The sequence below is a fragment of the Podarcis melisellensis genome (genome assembly GCF_964234715.1).
Source record: "Podarcis melisellensis genome assembly, chromosome: 10".
In the NCBI taxonomy this organism is placed as follows: domain Eukaryota; kingdom Metazoa; phylum Chordata; class Lepidosauria; order Squamata; family Lacertidae; genus Podarcis; species Podarcis melisellensis.
Window position 1 is genome coordinate 35,914,378 of NC_138542.1, and position 19,091 is coordinate 35,933,468.

The 19,091-nt window shown below is 41.1% G+C and overlaps 1 protein-coding gene across 1 annotated transcript in view; it reads left to right on the forward strand.

Moving 5' to 3' along the window:
* Nucleotides 1-3,608: 3,608 nt before the first annotated feature.
* Nucleotides 3,609-19,091, forward strand: part of OTOGL (otogelin like) — a 79,432-nt gene continuing 63,949 nt past the window's right edge. The window contains exons 1-11 of the mRNA XM_081929275.1: nt 3,609-3,693; nt 4,765-4,804; nt 6,420-6,468; nt 8,829-8,895; nt 10,222-10,320; nt 11,428-11,582; nt 13,365-13,486; nt 14,375-14,580; nt 15,998-16,125; nt 16,947-17,053; nt 18,282-18,388. Of these exons, the coding sequence (XP_081785401.1) occupies nt 3,615-3,693; nt 4,765-4,804; nt 6,420-6,468; nt 8,829-8,895; nt 10,222-10,320; nt 11,428-11,582; nt 13,365-13,486; nt 14,375-14,580; nt 15,998-16,125; nt 16,947-17,053; nt 18,282-18,388 (1,159 nt within the window). The 5' untranslated portion in view covers nt 3,609-3,614. The remainder of the gene's footprint in view (nt 3,694-4,764; nt 4,805-6,419; nt 6,469-8,828; nt 8,896-10,221; nt 10,321-11,427; nt 11,583-13,364; nt 13,487-14,374; nt 14,581-15,997; nt 16,126-16,946; nt 17,054-18,281; nt 18,389-19,091) is intronic.

Here is a 19,091-nt window from a genome sequence, read left to right on the forward strand (position 1 = left end):
CATTATTGACAACCAGATTTTGTTCTCTTATTGGTAACCTAATTTTTAATAATTGAGGTTTGTATTGATCGTAATATAAATAAATCAGATGGCGCACCCTCCCAATGTTGGTGATGATAGCCGAAACAATAAGTCAGTATGCTACTAGAACAAGCAGTAACAAGTGAGAGATGGAAGGAAAAAATGTTTTTCAATTGTTCAAAATGACTAGTAAATCCAGCTTGTATGTTGCAGGCATATATTCATTCCTGGCTGTCACTGATAATCTTGTTTCCTCAGTTTTGACAAGAAAACCACGCAATCTTGTGCATCTAATTAGAAGCAAATCCTATGGAGTTAATGGGGCTTTCTCTTGGGTAAATGGACATAGGACTGCAGCATCAGTCATATGGCATCTAGTAGGCACTCCTTATTTGGTTTGGGACCCATTTCAAGCAGGTTTGCTGTGGCCCCAGCCTGACTTGGGCTCTGAAGTGCGGGCCTTGCAGGCAGCAAGTGGAGTAGTGGTGGGGAGAGATGATGAAGGCGAAACTTCCTGCATCAGTCTCATTCTTCCTTGTAACCTGATTGCTCCCCTGCTTTTGACAAGTCCAGATCACTCAGAGTGGACTTGCACCAGTCTGGAAGTATCCCAGTTGAATCCAATTCATTTCAGGATTTTTCCAGATGGGTGTCACAGTCCTGGTAAATAGGACTGCAAACACAATTAATTCCTTGTTCTCTGTGAGCATTAATGTTGATGATCCCGTAGGGGAGAGGCATGAAGCAGAAGAGGTTGTGGTGGTTATACTCTGTATTTTGGTATTTTCACTGGGCTTTCTTGTCTGCAAAAGCGCTACATAGTATTACGCAACCACGGCATTATCTCAACTGAACACTTACTTGCCACCCAAAATGCGGAGGGCCACAATGGCTTTGTGTAAATCCACAGCGACAATAAGCTTATAAGCTTTTAAATAATATTAGCGTCAACATGTTACATTTAGCTCCCTCTAATGACCGAGCATACTTTTTGACCGTGTGGAAGGATTTGCATGATGCAATCAAGAAGAGCCAGAGTGGGATTACAGCTGGAAATACTAATCATTATTGAGGCTGTGGTTGCTGTTTTCACATCCCTTCAGGTAAAGAACTTGCCCATGTTCTCTTCTGAAATACTTGCTAAATACAGGAAGTCTGGTGATATAACCTTGTCCTTGTCAGATCATTTTGCTTGTTTATTTATACTTGCAAAGCTTGCATTTTACCAAAATGGCCCCCGGTTGAATTACAAAAAATATCGCAATGAAAACAAGTACAGTGTGTATTAAAATAAGTAAAACCACGACACCAATCATTATTAGAATAAAAGCACAGCAGTGAGGAGGGAAGAGAAAACTCCATCAAAGGCTTGGGCAAAGAAATGTGTCTTGATCAGTTGACAAAAAGCATACTGTGATGGTGCAAGTTGTACAACCTGGGGTCCGACACGTCAGCTCGGAGGGGCCAATGCACTTTTGGATCCCACAATGTTTTTTTGGAGGGGGCCGGACCCCCTCAATGTTCAGAGGGCATTCGGCTCTGCCCCCTGCCTCCTCGCAACATCACAGGAGTGATGTCAGGAGATCATCTCAGGCCCCCCCAGTCTTCGTGAGAAGATGGCGCCTCTGCCTGGGGTCTACCACAAGCAAGATCCTTTTATGTTTTCATTGAACCAGGAAGGGTGGCAGACCTACCAGCAGACCTCCCTTAGCTTAACATCCAAACATGTTGATGTGGGGGTTGGATATGCTCCTGTTGCATGACATTCTGACAAGATTCCAACACCGGGGACTGTCAACATCACCCTTGAGCCAGTGCCACTGACTGGACTCATCCACTTCAGCCCCGACTGGGCCAGGCGAGCTGGGGTAGCACTTCCAGAGACCACCTTCTGCAGGAACAGGTCTAAGTGCTGTGGACTCACAACACTTGTGAGCACCAGATTCACTTCCAAAGACAGTTGTTGCACAGCAGAGTACAGCAGAGCATAAACCACTCGGAGAACAGCTCTGTAGAATAACTACTTTTATTCTATCTACAACAACTATTATACTGTCAGCATCGCCCTTAAGCCAGTGTACCAACTGGACTCATGCACTACAGCCCCGACTGGGCTAGGCGAGCTGGGTAGCACTGCTGGAGACCTCCTTTCCCACAGGAACTGGTCACAGTGCTGTGGACTCACAGCTTGGAGCTGAGAGCACCGGATTCATTGTCTCAATAATGCAGTCGTTGCGCAGCAGCGTTTTGCAGAGTCTTGCAGAGTATAAACCACTCGGAGAGCAGCTCTGTAAAGTATCTTCTTTTATTCTATAACTACAGCTATAATACAAACTATATACAGAGCTGAATATTCTGAGCATACATCAATGCTACTCTGAGTGCCTGCAGCTGCTCTTAGCAGCAATCTTATCTCTAAATACTATCTCTTGCACTCACTCTCCGACAAACTGACTGACTCTCTCTCTCACACACAGAGACTCACTCACTTGACTAATTAAGTAGAGAGCAGTACATTGCTCCTTCTCTCTGTAGAGTCAGCAGAGACCTCAGGAGATGATCAGGAGATTCTTGGGTATGGGAGGGGTGAAATCTCCTCATATACAAACTATATACAGAGCAAAATGGAGAAGCTGAACTGCACTGAGTGTCTGCAGCTGCTGTTAGCAGCAACCTTATCTATACAGAGATAACACACTCTCTCTCTAACAGTCTCTCTCTTTGATGTGAGGCTGGAGCGGAATAAGTAGTGAGCAGAAACTGCCCCCTCCTATCTGGAGAATCAGCAGAGAACATCAGCAGATTCTTGGAATGGGAGGGGTGAAATCTCCTCAGGGACTAGTGTTCCCCTAGCCCCATCACTTGAATGGAATACATTCCTTTGCATCTCTTATGAGAGTTATTGAACTATTCTGATCAAGAGACGGTTGTTCTGTCACTTGCTATGGTTCCATATCTGACGTCTTTGAGAGCCCTACACACATCAGAATGGCGTTGCTTATTTGTGTAGACTAGGCACAATGTAAGAGAGAGGATTGTGGTCACGTTTCAGAAATTCAGGTTAAACCCATTACAAATGGATGCTTGCAAATTGACATCATTGCTATTGAAACAAATGTGCTTCAAAGACGAACGTTTCTGCATGTTTGAACTCTTAAGTTGTGGTTGTAAGATGGAGGGGGGGGGGACTCTTGGTCAGTGAAGGCTTCAAAGCAGACAGATGCAAAATGATCTCTCAAAGTAATGTGGCACAGAAAGATTTCTTTCTGTGTCACTGTCCCCAAGCGTTATAAAGGGTTGATTCAGTCCAAAAGAGGAGCAGGAGCGTCAGGTCTCGTGTAACTAATACTGACTCAGGTAAGGAGCTACCATGCATTACTAATGAGAGAACCCCAGTCAGAGCGCATGCTGCGTTTCCAAAGCTCTAAAAAAGTGAGTGTGGCAAGAAAGCTCCGTTTTGCTTCCCCCTCCCCCCCTTTTTATTTCAGTTTACCAAATTTACAAAAGATCTGCGAGGGACGTTAACTTTTAAGATGCCATCATAGTTAAGGGCACCAGTCTGGACACTTTCCATCTTAAGAAGTTACCTTGAAATGAACATTGTGAGAAAAGTCAATTTCATGATACCGTGGGACATATTTTGGGTTCATTTTCTGCTGTTTTCCTTGGAAGGTAAGTTTTGTTTGTTTGCTTGGTGTGTTTTTTTACTACAAATAATTGATAAAAGCTCTAAGAAATAAAAGACAGTTGGTTGCTTCCCCCCTTTCTTGCAAAAGAATAAAAACCTATTTCTGTTACTGAATAAGGTGTATTATTTATCTCAGGTAAATTGAAAACAAAAGCAACTTTGATGCGGTTAAAAAAGTTGTGGTCTAAATTGAGGGATTTTGGTTTAAAACAGCTAACAATGCAATGCTGTGCGTGTTAACTTGGAAGCCAATCCAACTGTATTCGACGGGGTTTGTTTCCAATAAAGTGTGCATAGAATTGGATGACAAATTTATTTCCCTTCCAAGTAACTTACAGTTTTCTTCTGGACTTCTGCTTTTCCTTCAGAGTGTTGAAATGGTAAAAAAAAACAAAAAACTGATGAAGTATTTCTTAGCTCGCTTTTTATCTCACATGCTAATAACAGAAGTTCTGGAGAGTTTGGGGAATTGTTTGAGACATTATGGCTTTATGGCAAAACTTAAAATGCATAAATAATAGTTTGTCATGCAATAGATATGGATTGAAACAGATGGCTCTGTGTGTTATCTTAAACGGGTGCTAAAGAGTCCATTTTGCCAAGTTAGGATTCTCATAGTTAATGACAGTGAACCTGATCCTGGAAGGATTGCATAGGAATCACTGCAGGACTTCCACTTAAGCTTTATATTTCATATGCCTGTCATCCAAAGCATACCTACTTGTATGTAATTCACGCTGTGACTTATCTCTCAGTAAACACCGTTTAGATTGTGCTGTGCATGCAGTTTTCTTCATGTGTCGAAAGCCGCAAATTCTGAGTTCCCAAACGCTTCAGTGTTTTAAAATAACAGGCTTCTGCCACTCATAAAAAGTCTATATTCTACCTTTGTCTGGATGTATCTTAACTGAAAATCCTGTTAATCATTTCTGAAAGAGTACAACTCATCATTGTTTTTAAAACTGAACTCAGATTCATCATAATCTTCTGAGCTCAGTCTAGAGCAGATACAAGGGGGAAGAGTGAGAGTCTTTCTGCCTTTTTTTATCTAACAGGATCCCTCTGTGAATTGTCTCTTCTGAAAAGAGCTCCAAGGTGAGTCTGCATTCATCATTTGCAGGATATAATAGTCCATTCAATCAGAGTGTATAGCATGACTCTGATGCATCGAAAGTATATGAAATAAAAAGTATAATTAAGCAAGTATGTATTAAACTTTTTTCTCCTATGGTGACATTACTGATTTTCAGAGCATTAGCAGGCAAATTGTCACCCAAAGGCATTTTGTTGGTAATGAAATATGCCTGTTTTGTAACTGCGGTAATTGAATATAAGGCAAGCTTGGGGGAAAAGTGCTTTTGACTGTGTTACATGGTGCTTGGAACAGAAAAGAAATATTTGAAAATGTTTATCTGAACCACCAATTATAATACGCTACTTGCATGGGTGTGGTGGAAGTATAAAGTCAACATATTTCAATTATTTCAGTTTAGTTAGGATTCTCTTTGAGTAGAAAGATACACTATTTTGTAGACTTAAACACAATACTCCCCCCCAAATGTAGCGCCTAATCTCTTGTCAAATTATTTGCATGCAACAATATAGGACACATTACCCCCCCAATTAAATGGGATGCTCTTAAATAAGGAAGGCCATCCAGAAGATGAAGCACCTAGTAAGAATAATTTACCTGATAACTGCTTAAGTTCTTGAAAGCAGAGGTAGTTATTTAGGTTCTTAAAACTATCCTTAGAGTCCATTAATTTTAATTTCTGTGTGTTGCTGTTGCCAAAGGTAGTAGCCCAGACAGTAGTAGCTAAATTATATTTAAATTATATTTAACAATTGAACTGGCACTGCTTTGGTGGCAATTTCAGTTGCAAGTCAGGGAAGATAAACAAGTGAGATGTAATTATAATGCACTATTCAGAATGAAGGTGGGGGGAAAGGGAAAAAAATTAACCTGACCTTGAAAAGCACTTGAGTGTGTCACCATTTGCTCCCCTACAATATTCCGTAAAACAGACTGAGATCTTGGTATCACATCATTTCAATTACCAGTTTCATAAAAAAGCAAAGTGGGGAAGAACACCCCTTGCTCAAGGGAGAGCATCCTCAACAGATACCTGAATCAATTACCTGGCTGACTGGATGGGTGCTCTACCTCACTGCACCCTCAAGCAGAGGCTAGATAACCATTTGCAGAATGGAGCCGCTCCAGATCCAGGGGCTGTGCGCGTCCACGCAAAGGGCGCCCCCCATTTTATGTGGGGAGCGGTCATTGCTGAAGTCTTCCTGCATGAAGCAAGAGTTTGGACTGGAAGGCCTATGGAGCACCCTTCAACTTTCACTGACTTATTCAATTGGCAGCCTATTTCTTTGTTAAAAACTGCCCGTAGGACCACTGACCTAAATCTATGCATACTCAGCAGTTTGGATTGCGGAATTTAGTGCAGCTCTTGTTTTACTTTGAAAGGCAAATAAAAAAAGGGGGGTTCCTCTTATATTTTGTCATCCGAGAGAAGGAAAAGAGAGGACAAATGTTGAACATGAACTTTAAAAAGGGGGAAATAAAAGAAGAATTAACTCAAGAAAGGTGTCTTTGATAAAATGAGAGAAATCAAAGAGAAACACCTCTCTCCTGGGAGCCGGCCGATTCAGGTTGCTTCGAGACCTTTGATTATACAAGATTCTTTTTGTTTTCTTCCAGGAATGAATTTAATGCAATTCGTCAGAAAAGAGATCTCTTAGCAGCTGAGGTAGGTTATACCTCAAAGGGAGAAAAGAAAAACCCACACACTCTCACCCATCAGCCTACAAGGGGAGCTTGCTATCCCTACAATGAAGCCTTTGTGCAGCAGAATGGAAATGGTAATAGCAAGGCAGGGATGAGGAGGAGTTGCTTTTCCATACCTGTTTTCCTGCAATTCTCAAAATGCAAACCTACATTCAGCCATTCATTCATTCTTTGCAAATCGCTTCTTGAATTAACCACCCCAACAAACCAAGTGATGCACATCAAGCGGGGTAGGGGGTGTATTTCACTGTTATCTCTTTTGTGAGAGCAAACAAAGAGACTGGGAATTTTGCTAGTGCTTGGCAAAAGGCAAGATCACGAAACAGTAGATGAGCTGTTTTTCAGACGGTGCTGTTATTGTGACAGCTTCTGCTCCGCTCTACAATAGGTTCCCAGGACAGAGTTGCTTACTTGTGAAAAGTGCTCTCCCTGCTTCAGTGCCTCACTACATTGGAGATCTCTGCAGACTAGTTTTCTAATATACCAGTTACAATGTCGGTTTTAATGTACAGCAGGGTTGGGCAGCCTCTGGCCTGGGACCAAATGCAGCCCTCCAGGTTTCAGTACCTGGTCCTTGGAACTCTTCCCAGGCCACACCTCTTGGTGCCCCTGCATTAGACCCCAAAATGGTTTCACTCAGCTGCTCTGGATGGAGGGTAGAGAGGTGTGTCTGTGTGCATTGAAACCAGCCTACTGCACTAAGATAACTTTTATATTAATTGCTGTACCCACTTTTGCCTCTAACCCTGTCCACCAGTGCAATGTGGCCGTGGGAAGGTTGCCCAGAAGGGAAAATGTTCCCCTGGCAGAAAATATTCCCCATCCCTAATGCACAGTTCTTTTAGATGGGACTGGAGTAGAGAACTGGGTTTTTGGGTCAGCTCTGAACCAATACCTGTTGAACAAGGAGGCCTTTCAGGTTCCAGCACTGAGAGTCCAGACCTTACACTTGGGAGACATTCATGCCAGTTCTGAGATCCTCCTTCAGACTTGCCTTAAGATGCTCATTAAGCTGCTTTGTTGTCTTAATTTGCTGCTGGGTTCGCTGCTCCATGTTCGTTTCAACCAAATGCCTTTGCTGCTCCAAGGCCTCCGTCCTTGCTCCAAGATGCTATTTTGACTATTGGGATGCCTTCATTTGCTGTTTCGATACATACCACTGAGCCTCTTGGGCTTGCCGATCAGAAAGTGGGTGCTTTGGATCCCCACAGTGGGGTGAGCTCCTGTTGCTCTGTCCCAGCTTCTGCCGACCTAGCAGTTCAAAAGCACGCCAGTGCAAGTAGGTGAATAGGTACTGCTGCGACGGGAAGGTAAATGGCATTTCCATGTGCTCTGGTTTCCATCACGCTGTTCCGTTGTGCCAGAAGCGGTTTAGTGATGCTGGCCACATGACCTGGAAAGCTGTCTGTGGACAAACGCCGGCTCCCTTGGCCTGAAAGCGAGATGAGCGCCGCAGCCTTTGACTGGACCTAACCATCCAGGGGTCATTTACCATTATTATTATTATTATTATTATTATTATTATTATTATTAGAGTTAAGAATGTTTCTGCAGCTTCCTCTGTTTTAGTTCAGTCGTATCAAGTTAGTTTCTCTCAAATAAAAGGTCATCTCACCGCTAATGGCATTGTTATGTGCTTCCATTTTCCTGAGCAGTGGGATGTCCCAGGACCAGTGCTATTAACCTAAATTTGCCGAAAGAGCTTCTCCCATTCAAAACACCCTAAAGAAACATCTACAGTTTTAACATTAACTCCCGGTGAGGAAACACCTACCACAATTAACAAGCAAATTCTCTAAGAAAGGAAGGTTGTCCCATCATGGTAGCAGCTTTATGTGCAAAGAACCAACCCATATGATCAAAAAAGTAAGGGAAGAATTGCACAATGTCCATAATCTATATGTGCATATCACCTGCTTCACATGTGTACGGGTGTACACCTCCTGCTTTGCTAGAAATACAACTTTCCCACCTTTGGTGAATGTGTTAACTGCAGTCTGGTGGCTTTTAAGAAACATCAGTGGTAGAAACAAATGACACAATATGGCAGTACATTTAAACTGTACATTTCAGATATGGAATGCAGTTAAAATTGTAATGTATGACTTATATGAATTTTAAGTAGTGCCCACGTCTGTTAGCTTGCTGTTTGTGCAACATATCTAGTGTTTGAGTTATCAAGGCTTTTTGGCTCGAGTGCAAATTCAGGATTTAATTGTCATAATTTTCTTTTGCACCATTATCAGAAACATTGGTTTTGTACTTCCAAGGGCTTTAATTAAACTAGCACGATTTGCTTTTATCTTTGTCTTTCCCTCTTAGACTGCTGCAGTTTCTTCTGGGGCTCACATACATGAGGCCTTTTCTCAGGCTCAGAATTCATCAGGAGGTCAGTACCATATCATTACTATGATGCCTCTTTGAAAAGACATTTGTGAAATGTTGCATACAATAATCATTGCCAGTAATTCTAATCATGAATGCTGATATACTATTTGATTTTCTAGAGTTTATTACATTATTACATAGAGGATTGAAAGCGGTCCTGTGAAACCACTGGCCAAAATCATGGATCCAGCAAACATAGCAACAATTCTATACATTAGTTGCTGCAACCTCTTTGTCCTCACCATGCACTGAAAAAGACTTTTCATTGTTTAAGTATTTACTGTGTTTCTCCTGCTCCCTGACCAAGCCAATATTTCATGGGTGGAGGGCATCAACAGTTGGTAATCTACTATGCTTCCATATTGAATTTGAAATTGTTTTTACATATGATTTTTTTAAAATAAAAACCGTTGTTATACATAGAATTCTAAAATTGCTTTCGATTACTGATGATTGCTTCAAGATATTTTTATGGGAAGTAGTTCATAAATGGAATCAAATGGCTAAACGCACTCTTAAATTCCTTATTTAATATGTAACAACCTGAGATTTTATAGTGTATTTCAAGTGTCCAGTATCTCAGTATCTTCACCAAAAAGGCCATGGCACCATCCCAAAACATCAGCAGTCACTAGCATCCCAGTGACGATTACAACTGCCCTGTAATGTATGCCAGTACTATTTCTACCATTATGATGGGGATTTTGGAGACGGGCACTGAAGCTGAGAGAAAAGTGGAATACTTTAAGGCCACCATGTGAACCCCTGTTTGAGAAAGATTTGAACAAGTGTTTTCCCATTTCACACTCATACACTGCAATTCTACATGTGCTTACTCAAAAGTGCATCCTATTAGCTTCAGTGGTGCTTATCCCCAAGTTGTAGTTTAGCAATGTCTGTAAGAAATTCTAATACCTGGGCTGCATTGTACCATCCAGGTTTTCCCTGACATTTTGTCAATTCGGCCACATTTCCCCCCAAGGCTATTTTTACATCCAAAAATCAGGACATGTCAGGAATTTTCCTGATGTGTGGCAAGCCTATATGGGGTGATCCTTTTAATGCTGCCGGAGCACAATTTCTGTTCTCATCCTGATGCAAAGTTCTTAACCTGAAGCATTATTTCTGGGTTAGCGGAGTCTGTAACCTGAAGCGTATGTAACCTGAGGTACCACTGTACCAATGAAAAAATAATTTGGGCTTTATGTCTTATACAGTATAAAAGCTGGTACAGTTTTCTTTAATATGGGTAAACTTTTATCCAAACTATGCAGGATGTTCATGTAGTTTGTGTGCTTGTTGACATCTGGCTGTTTCTGCTGTGCAGGTTCTTGCCCTCAAGAATGCCTTAATGGAGCAGTTTGCACAGAGGCCGGAATATGTGACTGTGAGACTTTCCAGGCACAAGGTGAACGGTGCCAAATTGGTAAGTTCCAGGAAGATGTTAAGGAGCTGAATTTCATATTAAGGTGAGATGTTACAACCTTGTTTGTTAAAACAGTAATGCATACAATGCTTTTGCAATTTGCTTCCAACAGTTTGTGGAAGCGAATTGTAAAAGTGTCACACATATCACTATTTTAACATATATATTTTTTTTGGATTGCACATTTTTATTATTTGTAAGCTACTTTGAGACCCAGATGAGGTGAAAAGCAGGGTATACATTTTTTAAGAAAAGTAATAAATAAACCTAATCAAATGCTAGATCCCAGTTTAACTGCATGGAACTTTCACTAAAAGACCAGTTTACACTGGGTTATATTCAGCCACCTGGAATTTCTGTACAGAGTCAGTGACGAATGGATACAGGAACTGATCCTGTACCATCGCAAACAGCCTGTGCTGAAGATGGCTGAATCTGCATGGTAAGCCACTATATTTGAGTAAATTGTTGCATGAACCAGCCTCCACATGACTGCATGGAAAGTAGCTGTCTACCCGCGTGAGTCTGCCACGAATCTCAGTGAAATTAATAGTACTTTTTAACTACTGAACAAGAATAATGGGGTTTCAATGCAAGCACTTGCAATTTTATCCCCTCTCTTTAAGAGCTCTGAAGTTGAGCAACATTCAGCCTGTGTGCTATTTTCCTTCTCTTCCACACTGCAATGAGAGATGTTGCATCTGTGATATTCTTCTCTATTCTATTTTTTTTATTTTTTGCTCCATCTTGAGTTCATGTTCTCTGGTTGCAAACCAAATTTGAATGCAAGTAAAGGAACCACACATATTGGAGGAACTTTCCTGGGTTCCTTTCTCTGCAATAGCTCTGTCTTTTCAGAAAATACTCAAGCTGTTCATGTGATGCCAACGTGAATGTGAATTGACTTTTTTGATAGTGATCCAAATAATCTGGCCTACATGTGACAGGCATCTCGTAGATCATTCCATTTATAATCTGAAATTTTAATGTGTGTGTGTGTGTGTGTGTGTGTAAATATATATATAAACTGATATGATGAATATATTTGAAATGGGCGACATGGGCTTCTTTTACTGCACCTGCAAACCAACACTTTGCTCTTTCTAGTTCCAAACGCTGGCAAAGACAGAGATGGCATTTGCAAATCATGGGGTCAGCATCACTTTGAAACATTTGACGGCATCTATTATTACTTCCCGGGAAACTGTTCATACATTTTTGTGAAAGACTGCAGTGATCCAGAGCCTCAGTACACTGTGTGGGTAAGATTGGGAATTTGGCTTGAGAAGGAAGTAAAAACAGAATAAAAAAATAAGTACAACATTTCTTTCCACTTTCTTTAACTCCTCTGTAGTTGCTCTGCACAGACTGTAATGTGTTTAATTGAAATATGTATATCTGCTTTTCAAGACAACTCATACACCCATAGCTGGTGTTGATGCCCAGGTTTAAGAGAGAAACATGTATGCTTCTATGTCTGATTTCCTATGCATGGTATTTGTGCTTCTGAGTTCTGACCAGGGATGCGGGAAAATTTGATTTGATTACCAAAGCTACCTAATTTACGCTTTCCAAAGCAACACATGAAGCAAAAACCAACCATCCTTAAAAGTTCGCAGTGTGCTGAATTGTGCAATGCAGTTCCCCAGCTGAGTCCTGGGTATAAAAATGCTTATACAAGAGTAAAGCATGCGTTGAAAGGAATATATTAGTGGAAACAACATAAAAATGTGTTACATTACAGGAAATAGTTATGCAAACGTGTGTATATTAAGCAAAATTGCACATAGGCATGTGTATATTAGAGGAGGATGCGGGTGGTGCTGTGGTCTAAATGTCTGAGCCTCTTGGGCTTGCCAATCAGAAGGTCAGCGGTTTGAACCCCTCGACAGGATAAGCTCCTGTTGCTTTGTCCCTGCTTCTACCAACCTAGCAGTTTGAACGCATACCAGTGCAAGTAGATAAATAGGTACCACTGCAGCGGGAAAGCCCTTTCCACCTGGCCTAGGGGGCGGGGCCACACCCACCAGCCCCACAAAAGAGGCTCCTCATGAGGCCAGAGGAATATCGCCCGGCTATTGTTTTAGTATGCTGTAAACCGCATATTGATTTAGTATGCTGTAAACCGCTTTGAGATTTTTATTAGAAATATAAAGCAGAAAGAAAATTTAAAAATATAATAAAATAAGGTAAATGGCATTTCCGTGCACTCTGACTTCCGTCACGGTGTTCTGTTGCACCAGAAGTGGTTTAGGCATGCTGGACACATGACCTGGAAAGCTGTCTGTGGACAAACGCTGGCTCCCTCAGTCTGAACTGAGATGAGTGCCACACCTCACAGTCACCTTTGACAGGACTTAACCGTCCCTGGGGTCCTTTACATTTTTACTCTATATTAGAGGAAATATGCAGTCAAATGCTCATGAATTTTCACGAAGACTTGAAAAAAAGGCAAACTGATGTGGAAATAATGGGGAACTGAATTTATGATTGGAAAATGAGAGAAACCAAAAATTGATAGATTCACCCATCCTTAATTCTGACACATATGTTTATGGTACCTGTGTTTAGACATGAGACCCAAAAGGATTCCTCACAATTAAGGGAAAGAGGCAGAAGACAGATCTCATGCTTGTGACGTGAGTTTTCCTCTAAAGTCCATAGAAGTAGGGGTACGATTCTTCAGCCGCATTGTGATGTAGCTGGAATGATGCATTTGCATTTTGTACTTGGATATTTGTACAAAAAAAATGGGGTAAAAAGCTGCCCAAAGTATTACTTGGGGTAAAGTTTATTATTTCATTTTATAATGTATGTAAAGCAGAGAGAACAATTATAGCAACAGACAAATATTAAAAGATGAAAACCCAAACTATGAAATAGGCACGGAGAATGAGTATTTAGATGCACATGAGTTAAAATTGCCCAAAGTATTATTGGTCCCAGTTCTTGGTCTTTTTTTGGAAAACAAGGTGAGCTGCTTGCAGATACTGGGCAAAATAATGTATTTGTTACTCATGTAAATCTATTTCTCTCCCTTTAAGATTAACAACAGCCCAAGTTGTGTTGGTTCAGTGTATTCTTGTTTGCGGTCAATCAGCTTGTTCTTTGCAAATCAGGAGGAAATAATCATATTGCGGCATGAAGTAAGAAAGGGCAGGATCAGGTAACAGTCTAGAAGTTATTATCTAAAGATGTTTTAAAATCAAAGTATTGTGATAACACTTAGGGAAATAATGTACCCTAATACAGCTCTATTACAGGTCCAGTGTGAAAAAAACTTTGATGTAGGAAATAAAGATTGATTTGGAGTATAAAAACATTTCCTTCCCCCTGCCCCACTGTAATGTCATTAAATCAATATGGAGAATAATATGAGCTCACATTAATTTATCTAAAGTGATAATTTATGTTTGAATGATGTAGAAAGTATAATTAAAATCAAGAATTTCAACGGTACATTTTGATTGTACAGTGGCCCAATTTGTGAACTACTGAAAGCTGTAGTTAATGGTTTGCTGTGAATGCACCAATCTCATTCCCTTTGCTCCTCTTCAGTTGCATGCCGGAGAAAAAAGCCATGATTCCTGCCTTAACATTAGGTCTGAACTGAAAATTGTGCTTTGTTTTACTCAAACTACAATCAGTAAGCCAATAACAAATCTTGGCTTTAAATCATGGTTTGTTGGGAGTGAAACAAACCACAACCACTGCTTTGGATGTAACCTAAGCCAAGGACCATAGTTTGCTACTCCTATGTGAGAGTGAGAATTTGGATGAGTAAAGTGGTTGAGATCAGCACATTCATTGTAAACTATGGTTTACTGTGCTGTGAGCAAGGCCTCACAGCACAGTAAACCAAGGTCTGTTGAAAACCTTCAGTGCTGCCAGGTATATGTTGACAATTAAGGAAATATCCTATAATAGTGGATTTCTGATTTTAATTTTTTATATAGTTTTTATTGTATTGTTTTATGTATCAAATGAGTAAAAAGACAACATGAAATGCACTTGACTTGCACTTTTTGAAGTGAAACTTCTTCTGCTTCCCCAGACTGAGATTGCCCCAAACAATTGGAAACATTTTCATTGAAAGATTAGCAGATTATATTCTGGTGAAAACTACCTTTGGCTTTTCCCTAGCTTGGGATGGAAGCTCCGGGATTTACATCAAACTGACTGAAGAACACCAGGGGAAAACATGTGGCTTGTGTGGAAACTATAACAGCAACTCATCGGACGATCTTGTAATACAAAATAGTAAGCAGATAGCCGAGTCAGATAATTTGTGAATGCAACCCTCATGGATCCTAGCCTCTTACAAGTGTAAGGCAACACTGCAAGGATATTGTACAGTGGTACCTCTACATACGTTCACCTCCGGTTACGTATCCTTTGGGATAGGTGCGTGGCAAACCTGGAAGTATTTTTTTGAGTTTTGCCACGCACGCGCATGCACAGAAGCAGCACCTCCAGATATGAACACCTTGGGATCCAGCCGGAGCTCCAGAATGGATCCCATGCGCAACCGGAGGTACCACTGTATTGTGAACTGTAGTTATCCTTTTTTTCATGTTTTGTTTGGGGCAAAATGTCAATACGTTTATATAATGCTTATGCATGTTCAAAGTACACAATATTATTTTTTCTTGCTGCAATCCTTACAATAACCTTGGAAGGAAGGTCAGTGGTGTTAGCCTTGTATTACAACATAGGGGGCCAATGTTGAGAGACTGACTTGCATAAGGTCATCTAGTAAGTTTATTGCAGACATGAGATTCATGCTGGTTGTCTCTCAGTTGGGAGCCATTGATGCTTTGCCGAGTGATAACAAGATGCTTTCATATCAGCTCTGCGGTGTACCCATAATTCAGAGCAAACTAGATATGATGACAGAAGCCAACTGAGTGGAGGCAGTGATGACTACCAACTTGGATGACTTTTAAAGAGAATTAGACATTCCTGAAGGACAAGGCTACCTATGGCTACTGGCCATATTGACTATGTTCTGCCTCCACAGTTGGGGCAGTATATGCTTCTGAATCCCAGTTACTGTTAACCATGGTCTTGTGGCTGGAACTTGCTTGCCGGTTTCCTACACGCATCTGGTTGGCCACTATCAGAATAGGATACTAAGTGAGAGGGACCATTTGCCAGATCCAGTAGGCTCTTCTCATGAGTAGACCAAGTGAAAATAATGGACCTACGTTAGTCATCTCCAATCATTTCAATGAGTCTACTTTGTGGATACAACCTCATGTGTTTTTTTTTTTATCATGGCCACCAGGATGCCGTAAATACCTTGTTGTGTGAGATATGTTACGAAGGTTTAAGGTTTAATGAGCTCAGGTCAAGGGTGCTTCCAGACAAGCACATTGTGTCTGGAAATTGCAATCATTTCCATGACCGATAAATGTAGGAAATATTTATATGCATAAATGGACGACTATTTTAATACTATCTACAGCAGGCTTCCTCAAACTCGGCCTTCCAGATGTTTTAGGTCTACAACTCCCATGATCCCTAGCAAGCAGGACCAGTGGTCAGGGATGATGGGAATTGTAGTCTCAAAACATCTGGAGGGCCGAGTTTGAGGAAGCCTGATCTACAGTATATGTATTCATATGATGCTAGTCACATGTCATTTACTCTTGTGGGAAATTGTGTTGTTTAATAGGTGATTATAAGGAGGATATTGCTAAATTTGCTAACAGTTGGTCTGTGCAAACTCCAGATGATGCAGCTTGTGTAGCTATTGCCTCTGATTTTCCTAGTCCATGCTACATTGACACAGAATCTTATGAGGTAAGCTGACTAGATTGCTGTTTTTATAGAGTGGCCTCTAGGATATTTGTTTTTCTGGCCTTTGGCCAGAAAAGAGCACTGGCCTTTGGCCAGTGAGAGCACTGAATAGCAGAAATCTCACAGAATAGAAATTTGCCATTCTCTGATGCTCCTGCAGCTTCTTGAAAGCTTCTCAGGAGGGTTAGGAGACAGTGTGAGTGGGGTGTGGAGGTTTGCATCATGTACCTTCATGTATGCTTAGGGGTAGGGGAAACCCCAATACTGATTTGTGGAGGGGTCACAAGAGAGAAATCCAGTTGCATAGTGGAAGTCTTTGTGCTAGTGCGATGAGATCACTGGATACAGCCCATGGGCACTGGTAAATAGGTTGGGTCAAGAAGTTTAATCTGATTATCAGCAGTTCAGTGTGGGATGAGCCTTAATTCTTTTTTGATTTTAAAGAAATGTGAGGAAGTTAGAAGAGCTGTACTTTTGGCATGCTCTCCTGCGAGTGCATACACGGCATAGACTAGAGTTCATTTTATTGCCAAATTAAACTATGATTTAATTTTTATAGTTTCTTAAAGAATGAAGAGTTCCTCAGGGGAATGTTCTCTCATTCTTTATCACTGAACCTGGGAGATATTTTGCCAATTCAACACAGTTGGGAAGGGACAAGCATTAGAAACACAATGTAGGACAACAGAGGGGATATAGCAGAAATTGTACGGGTCTCAGGGAGAGTTAAAAAGTGACCTTGGGATGGGGGGGGGGGAGTTCATGCTTATTTTATGAAACATACATGAATTAATAATCAGCTATATTCTTTTTTTTTTGCACAGAACATATACTTCAAGTGCCAAATACTCTTGCAGTTCCCTTTTCTCAGCTGCCACCAAAGCATAGATCCTTACCCCTATATTTCCAGCTGTATGAATGACCTTTGTAGGTAAGCAGAGTAAAAGCTCCCCCCCCCCGTCCCATTTCTTTTTTGTATTGTCCCCAATTGGGTGGCGTGTTGCGTTTTCACTATTGTTGTTTCTTTGCCTTGTAAGTGATTTTCTCTATTCTTAAGAACCTGGAACAGTTCAAAATGTCAAAGTCAGCTAGAACAGAGGTAGGCAAACTTCCTGCCCCATTATCTCCCATTAGTTTAGCCAGGAAATAAGCTGACTTACTTACCTAGAAACTGTCTGTAGCTCCATTGGAAGCCAAGCCAGATACACTTAATTTTCACAGGGACAGCTCTTCACAGTAGCCTCTTGCAGAGCAACATCTCTGTTGATTTGTTAGGGGACTGCAAAAACTATAAAAAACTTTCTGTGTAAAAAACAATGCAGTGTTTAAGTGGTGCCCCATTTTCCCAGCTTGTCAAAGTACTTTAGCTTGGGCATTTCTAATGCTCAACTCTTGTTTGAGACGAACACTATCTAACCCATAAAGCTTGTTTCTATGCCCAGGCCCAGCAAACCTTTTTGACATCTCTTCACCGGTATCATTACTTATTTTCCCTAACGAACATTTGTGAAAACTAAGGATGGTACAAGTACAGAAAACTTTCAGATTATTTTATTTTTTGCTGGGGGGGGGGGGGTTCATTAACCAGGCTTGGGCTATTTGTGAAAGTGAATTCTTGCTCTGTGGCGGGCTGCAGGAAGCAGCTTGTAGAATGGCAGTTTATCTATGCCAAGGCATGTAGTTGGTGAGATTCATTTAATTGGATTATCTGTGGTAAGGTGAGGAGAGTGAGGGTAAGGAAACAGCATAATGGAGTTTGACATGGTGACTTTATAATAAGGGATTTCAAGCCACCAGCACGCATACCATGTGATAGATCATTATATTAAACATAAAACTACTAGAAGCTGGAACATCTGTGGAAAGGTAGATTTCATTTTCATTTCAGTGTCTTTGGCACGGATTCCAACTTCTGTTTTCTGTTTTGTGAACATAATGGACCTGTGTTCACAGAGCAGGGCTTTGCCACCTATGCACCCCACTAAGAGTCCTGAAAATGTACTCCTGAGGATTGAGGGACACCTGCTGTAGCAGGAAGGGGTTATTACTGAAAACTGAATCCTAGCTTGTATTATATCAATTTTCTTATGAAGTTACGATAATCCTACACTTTGAAGATTACAGATTTAATCAGTAAGGGTTTGTTTTTGTCTTTTCAGAGAGGACGATGATGAAACTTACTGCCGAGCGGTGACAGAGTATGCTCGATCATGTTCACATGCAGGCTACCCAGTGCGAGACTGGAGGGATGATTTTCCAGCATGTAGTAAGTCTGGTGGGTCTAAACTGCAGAGCCTAGGGCTTGCTGATCAGAAGGTCGGCGGTTCAAATCCCTGCGATGGGGTGAGCTCCCGTTGCTCGGTCCCTGCTCCTGCCAACCTAGTAGTTCGAAAGCATGTCAAAGTGCAAGTAGATAAACAGATACCACTCTGGCAGGAGGTAAACGGTGTTTCTGTGCACTGCTCTGGTTTGCCAGAAGCGGCTTTGTCATGCTGGCCACATGACCCAGAAGCTGTCTGCAGACAAACGCTGGCTCCCTCAGCCAGTAAAGTGAGATGAGCCCCGCAACCCCAGAGTCGTCCACAACTGGACTTAACGGTCAAGGGTCCCTTTACCTTTATCTAGTACTTTAATATTAGGTCAGCCAAACAATAGCTTCAGTGTGTCAATCAGTGTTAAAGATGTTTGTTGGACCAACCTAATACCACTGAGAAATTTCCACTGCAGCAACCCAATGGTATGGATGGCACATTGCAGCCATTCAGAGTGGAAACAAGAACAATTTTAAGTAATTGCTTTCATATTTTTGGATTTTGACTACTTGGTCAGGGTAATAGAGCTGTTTCAATATCCCGTCAAAGCAGATGTGTATTCTACATTACATTCATATAAATATTTATGTAAAATATTTATGTACAACCATTTTTCATACTAGATTTCAGGGTTATTTACACTCTCTCTCTCTCTCT